General features: G+C 38.2%; 1 protein-coding gene across 1 annotated transcript in view; it reads right to left on the bottom strand.

The window, feature by feature from the left end:
- Positions 1-4248: 4248 nt before the first annotated feature.
- The window catches only part of gabrg3 (gamma-aminobutyric acid type A receptor subunit gamma3), a 40207-nt gene continuing 37253 nt past the window's right edge, over positions 4249-7202 (bottom strand). Inside the window, exon 11 of the mRNA XM_007568419.2 lies at positions 4249-6135. Coding sequence (XP_007568481.1) covers positions 5854-6135 — 282 coding nt within the window. The 3' untranslated portion in view covers positions 4249-5853. The remainder of the gene's footprint in view (positions 6136-7202) is intronic.

The following is a 7202-nucleotide window of genomic DNA, read 5'->3' as shown; positions in this document are numbered from 1 at the left end:
ATCTTTGTCGGCGCAGACAAAACGCGTGCATAGATTAAGTAACTGATGGGTTATTGCGCCGACATTTGAGCAGAACAATGGTGAATGTGTGTAGAATCAGAGTTGGTAAATCTTTTGAATTGACCAGAATTCAAAAAATTCTGGTAAATCTTTTGAAATGTCCAAGTTTATTCTCTATAAAAGGGGTTTAAACTCATTTTCGTTTTGGGCCAAATCAAGATCGCGAACGCTCTTAAAGGGCCGGATGTGCCAGAATGTATCGATAAAACCTGTTCACAAACTGTTAAAATATCAACAAATTCTTACAATTAAATATTATTGAACATCTTTTCAGTCCTTCTAGGATTTTGTGATTTTTTTTTGCAATAAAAATCAATAATCAATTTTGATTTTTTTTTTTTTTTTTTTTTTTTTAGCAAAGTCTGCAATAAATGCCTAAGTGTTCACACTAAAAAGTGTGGGGATTTGTTGATTTTGTGTGAATTTCCATGATAATTCTCAAAAAACTGAAGGGACTGATTGATATAATTTGGTAGTAAACAGATAAAAGAACCTGCATTAAATTGACTGATAACATAATATTTGAGTCTATAATCTAGAGGGCCACATCAAAAGCTATGGTGGACCAAATTTGGCCCACAGGCCTCGAGTTTTACACACGTGAACAAGATGCATTGGAGGTGGATGCTGGAACATCATTGCCTTAAGTTGGATTGAAACAAGATTTTTTGAGTAAAATATGTTGAGAAGTGTAGATTCTCAGTACAGAATGTGTTGAGAGACGTGTCTAACACAAAGCGTTCTTTATTAAGACGAGGGATTAGGCCTTTGGCTTCTTCAAGATACTCAAAAGTCTTTTTCACAAAACACTGAGGCAGGATGAAGAGGCCTTCTGCTGCCCCTGTGCTGTTGCCAGGTGATAGAAGAGACTTAGCCAGGCTGTGTAAGGGTGAGCCGGTGTTGCAGATCAAGTGTGTGCCTCGGCGACCACCGAACTCTTCGGTACGTCGTTTCCTGCCGTTCAGGCAGTGGAGTCTGCAGAGACAGAGCAGATCGCTGCTCTTCAGTCTGGTGTGTTTCAGTTTTGGTGGAAGTGAATGCATTTCAGAAACAGATTTCCAACACACACCGCTGAGGTCCACTTGCCGCCGCCATTCGTTTCATGACGCAGGCTTAATCTTTGAAAGCTCAAGCGTTTGCGACCAGTGGCGCCCCCCAGAGACGGGGCTCGTACTGCAGCCTGTGTTTTGTGAACAAGGCAGCAGAAACTACAGGTAACTCACAGATGAACCGACAGAAACATTTAACTTCTTTTGGAATATTACAGGGAAATAAAAGCAGAAACGGTCTCTGTCGTGTTGCATTAAGTTTCACAGCTTTCTATGCTGCCAGACGCAATTTACACTTGTGAGAGTAGAGAATCATCAGTGGCATCAGCAGTGACTGCTGTGGAGGAAATCCTCCAGCCAGAGAGGCTCAGCCTGTTAAAGATGTTTCACACCATCCCGGTGTTAAACTGCCAGCGCTGCGAACTTTTTGGCTCCTGTGTTAATCGAAAATATACATGAGGTCAATTAAAAACCCAAAAAAGATTTAACTCTTTGGTGGGAACCTGCAGACACAAAGATCTTGTAGCTTTGCACTAAAACGTTTTAGGAACATCAATTTCAAATCTGCGTGAAGGAAGTTTCATATGCTTTAAGAACAACAACTCAGTTCATCATTTGGTTATTCTAGTTTGATTAAGAATCCTAATCCTAATCTAGATGAGCTCCAACCTAACCGAGCACCAGAACCCAAATTACGAGATTTGATGAATATGAGCATTTATGATTATCTTTATAACTTGTAATAATTTACTGCAAAGGAAAATGTATTGATATGTGCTGCAAAAAAAAAAGAAAAAAAAAAGAAGCCCAAAACAAAATCTTACCAAATATTATTGGTGTGGTTTCTAGTGCAAATATCTTAGTACACTTGAAATAAGATAAAACTAACAAGTAACTTTTCAGCACAATATAGAAACTTGTTTTAAGTCAATAATTGCTTAATATTGAAGGAAAAGGTTTTTTTCCCCATTGGTATATTTATTGTTATAAGTGAATCAATGAGTCAACAGACTGTACTTTTTCATCAAGTATAGAAATCTAAACCAATAATACTTGGTAAGATTTTGTGTTTTTGCAGTGTGGAAGGTCTTTAGGTGATGAAAAAGTTTGATTACAGTTATGAAATCAAAATAGGAAGAGACCATTTACAGGTACAGAGCTGAAGAGATTAAAATGACTAAAATTGTATCTACAATATTGATATATGGACAATGTATCTGATGTGTATGTCACCCCAAACCTCTATTTCCTCTGTGAATAATCATCGGCTGCTGTGTAAATGATCTACCAATTTAAATGTTAACAAAGTAGTGTTAGCATAAATTATCAATGTGTTTTTTTAAAGACTGGAGTTGTTTTCAGTGGTAGGAGTCTGCTGTGGTTTCAGCCATAATCAGACGAGCCGTTAGCAACGACCTCTGGGTCCATTTAATCATGATTTATATTCTGTAGAATGAAGATAAGATACTGCCGACACCTTTTACCCTCATTTCACAGTTTCTTTTTGAACCATCTCTCTAACGACAAGCGTAGCATCTCGAAGGACGCCTTATTGGACAAATCTTCATCCTACAAACAGTTTGAAGACTAAACATCTGTACAGCTGTTAAAGACAGAGTCTGACTAACAAAGCAAAACGCATTAAAAGCACAGTGTTGCATTCAAATAACAGCCGTATAAATGCCTAATGTGACGGGTTATGCAATCTATTAATCACCCTGAATGCCAAACAAAGGAACAAAACAGAAGTGCTGCTGTCAGGCTGAATGAGCAATCACACTTTCATTACACTTTTCAGCATCTTGTTGATCAGCAGCCACTCTGCCCTCCTCTGTCGGTGCGGCGATTTCCTCCAGTAACGTAACAGTGACCACTCAGTTTCACATTGACTGCATAATGCTACAGTTTGATTAGTTAATCAGTCTCCATGCAGTGATGCTACCTCTAGGAGTTAAAAGAGAGGCAGGGAGTCGTTAGCTTTAAATCTGCCACGGTAACCGGCCGCTGCGCGCATCCTGTTCTGTGTGCAGTACAGGATGTGCTGTACTGCCAGGTTCTGTTGGAGTTCAGAACCTGGTAGACGTCGGGGTTTTAAGATTTTCCTCTACCAGCAAAGAAACGACGTGGCACTTGTGTGAAACAACTGACAGGAAAACAAAGACAGTCTGAAACAAAGTTCAAAAAACATGAAATCCTACAAAATATTGTTGATCTAGTTTCTAGTGCAAACATGTTAGAACATTAAAACAAGACAAAACTAACTTAAAGTACATTTTCAGCAAGATATAGGAGCTTGTTTTAGGTCAATATTTCCTTACTATTTATCTATAATAAAGTATTAGTTCCACTGGCAGATTATTTCACTTATAACATGGGAAAAATGTCTTTTTAGTAAAATAATCTGCCAGTGAAACTAGTACTTTGTCATCGATATTTAAACAAGCTGAAAAGTTACTTTTAAGTTAGTTTTGTTTTATTTTAAGCGTTCTAAGATTTTTGCACTAGAACCTAGATCCAAAATACTTAGCAAGATTGTGTGTTTTAGTGGTGTGATAAAGTTTACTGGCTGAAGCAAAAAGCACGATTTGTTAAAAAAGACACTCGGCTCCCTAGTTATTTTCAGAGGTAAATCAGCTGAGTGGGTTAAAGTAACCCACTCAGCGTCGAGTGAGAACATAGGAAAATTAAATTGCTATATAACCAGTTTATATTAAAACAATCATTCAATCTCCAAATGTGGCAAAACCTCATCAGGATAATTGTCAGTTGTTTGCATCCAAGCAAATTAGGAGGCGACAACGATGAGGCCCAATAAACGTGATTGGGCCCACAGATAATGTATAATCCTATTAGATTTAACCTAATATGCTGAACAGATTAACATAATTCCTTACTTATTTATTTCAGTGTGTGTGAGTGTCTGTGGATGTGTGTATGTTTGTGTTGCATGAGTTACAATTGGTATACAATGAAAACACAATGTGAGATTGTGAAATAGGAGGTTAAACAAGGTTTGAACTTTACAGTAAGGAGGTTTGCTTTTGTAAAAAAATAAATATTGAAGGTGGCTGTAAGTCACAAGTGTGTTTTTGTACTTCTTGGTCACATTTGATGAGAGGAACTGCATGATATCAAACCATTTTCAGACTAAACATTTATATATATTTGTTTTAAGGCAAGTTATCCTTATCTGAAACAGACTAAACTAAATAAATGATCCCTATAAGAAAACAAGCCAGAAAGAAACTGACATTACAAACCTAAATACAATGAAAACCTACATCAACACCTCACAGAATGAAATATGGAGTCGACACTAGCATGGCGTCCATCCATCTGCCTTAAATTAACACGTTTAAAACCAATATACCTTAAAAATCTTAACCTTTAACCTTTAAGAAACAAACCAACAAACAGAGCTACTAACATGGATTATAATCGAGAGTAAAAATGGCAGAACGTGTCATTCATCGTTGTAATAATGTAAAAAATTTTTTTTTACAAAATTTAAAACTTGACATAACTGCTTGTGCGTAAATAGAAAAGCAACAATTATTTATATTTCTGCTGAAGTACTTATAATTATGAGTATAGTTTATAGAATAAACACCCAATAAATATATCAAGTCTAACAAATGAGGTGCTAAAGTTGGAACGCCGAGCGGATCATATGGTGTTGGGTGTTTTTCAAGTCCAGAAATATTTCTAAGCGGTCGAGTTTGTCTTACTTTGTGAAGGCAGAGGCAAAATGGTAGCAGCCTTCGTTCAACCAGCTGCAGTGTGCAGTAACAGGTGGGGGAGGGGACAAGCTGCATTTTTCTATGATGCACACAGTCAGAGAAAACATACATTACTCTGGAACTTTGTCTGGCATATTATTAAACCTTTAAGTCCTAAACGGAGCGCCAGTGATCCAGCCAAACCTGTAGTACCTTAACTCTGCCACACGTAGCGCTATCTGACAAAATTCCAACTTTTGCTTCTGAAAGGGGAGACGTTGCGCTTTACAGCCAATATCGGGTTACTACAGTAATTGTTTAAGTCACAGGACATTTAAAGAACTGCATAGAATTAAAATAAGTAAAAAAAAATATCCAGGTGGACATTTTAAATTTAGAAGTAAAAGGTTTTAAAAGGACTGCAAACCAAATATAACTGCAAAAATGTAAAACCTTGATACGAGTAACACCTCATAGCTAGTCCCATCAAATAGCTGAAAGTAACAGTGAAAGTATTTCAATAATAAGTGTGTTTATTGTACCACGTGACTACTTCATAAACTTATTGATAATCAGTCAAAGCCAGGCTCTCCCGATCTACTCTATAAATGATAACTCCCTGATTATTGTTACGGATGGTATCTACCCCTCCAAAGGAAGGCACTAGGAACGGTTTGTGTGTCCTTGGATTTTCATTGGCTCGACTCGACCGACGGCTGGATAACAGTATTCCTACAGCACAGAGACGTCTACCTGCCTGAGCAGACTGGGGTCCCGGTGTGCGGCTCGCTGCCCATTTGTCTTCACAGTCCTTTCTGAGTCGACACAGCACACACAGGGGAAACTCTGCTGTGCTGGACCATCACGCCTAATGTCTCCACAGAAGAAACCTCCACCTGCAGAAACAGGCTGGATGTTGCTCTCTTATCCAGGTAGCTCCTTCTGAACAGCTTATTTGCTGTCGTAGTTCCTTACATCACCACTAAAACCCATTACTTTCTGACTTTTCTGCCGAGTGTGTTGTACTAAAGGTAGAGATATCCGACCCAGTACACAATGTTGAACAGCAAGAAGGACGTGGGGAAAAACACACGCGAGTACGCGTCCAGTTCCATTAGGTCTATGTGGACTCTTCCTCTTCGCCAGGCGCCTCCTTTGCATTCTTCAAAGCAGCAAAAGAAGCTCTGGCAGTCTTTCCCGTCTAGACACTCGTAGACGCAGGCGTCCTCGAACTCCTGCCAGTACATGGCATTGTTTAGAGCGATGACGGTGTGCGGAGGAGGTCTCACATCCAGCAAAGAGAAATTCTGAAACACAAGATGTTGTAAAATTAGATTGAATGTTTCGCAGCTAAAAAAATACATTGAATTTCCAGGGAAATGGACAGTTCTGTTATTCGCAGTGCCTACTCCCCTCCCCGCCTAGCTAACACTGGACCAACTCTCCATACAGTGGGTACTGACGTTTGTTAAGTCTGTAGAGTTTCATCCTGGTCAGGACCGTCACATGGTTGTCATGGAGGTTTTAGCTGATCTCAATCTTTAATTTTAGTGCAACAGAATACCAAACCAGACCAACCATGACCAATGAATGACAGACTGCTTAAAAACTGCAAGGTTTCCCCCTGAAAACTTGCCAAGCGTCGGCCAGCTGTGTTTTTGAGTTAAAAAATGTTTAAAGTTGACAGGAAACATGAAAATATCACTTGATAATTAAGTGTCCTTAAAATATTGGATAATTAATACCTGAACAAAGAGTCTTAAAAATTGGAAACATTAAAAAAACAAAAACAAAAACAAAAAAAACTTAAATAAGCAATGCTTTAGCCTGGTGGGGGCACAAGTAAAGCCTGGTGGCTCACCAGGCTTATAATACACAGAGGGAAACCCTGAGACGGGTAGAACTAAAATCGGAGAAACCATTTCTGGGAATGCACAACTGCAGAATGATGAGCAAAACAAGAATATTTACATTAAATGAACAACAAACGAAAAAATACATTATTTACAAATCAGGACAGACGGAGCATATTTTAATTTAATCCCTTTAGTTACTCAAAACATAACAACAAAAAAGTACCCAAATTTTGAAGCACACCTGCTGTGGTGCAGTCTCAGAACTAATAAAAACTGAATAGCACTGAATTCTTAGAAAAGCTTCAAGCAACTGAGACAAATTTTTTGCAATTCATTAATTTAATCTGAGATTATATTTTATCCCCACTTTACCTGTAATCTTGCTTCAGAGAGAAACATCTGTAATTTGGAGTTGCATTTTATCTTGACAGAATAATAACACAATTCTGCAGCTTCAAGAATTGACATTTGTTTACTCTTGTTGGAAAAACTCAATGCTGACTGTATGCTACGGTCTG

The sequence above is a fragment of the Poecilia formosa genome, unplaced genomic scaffold (genome assembly GCF_000485575.1).
Source record: "Poecilia formosa unplaced genomic scaffold, Poecilia_formosa-5.1.2 Scaffold222, whole genome shotgun sequence".
Classification (NCBI taxonomy): domain Eukaryota; kingdom Metazoa; phylum Chordata; class Actinopteri; order Cyprinodontiformes; family Poeciliidae; genus Poecilia; species Poecilia formosa.
Note: the sequence above shows the minus strand (reverse complement) of the source record. Positions and strands in the feature narration are given on the sequence as shown.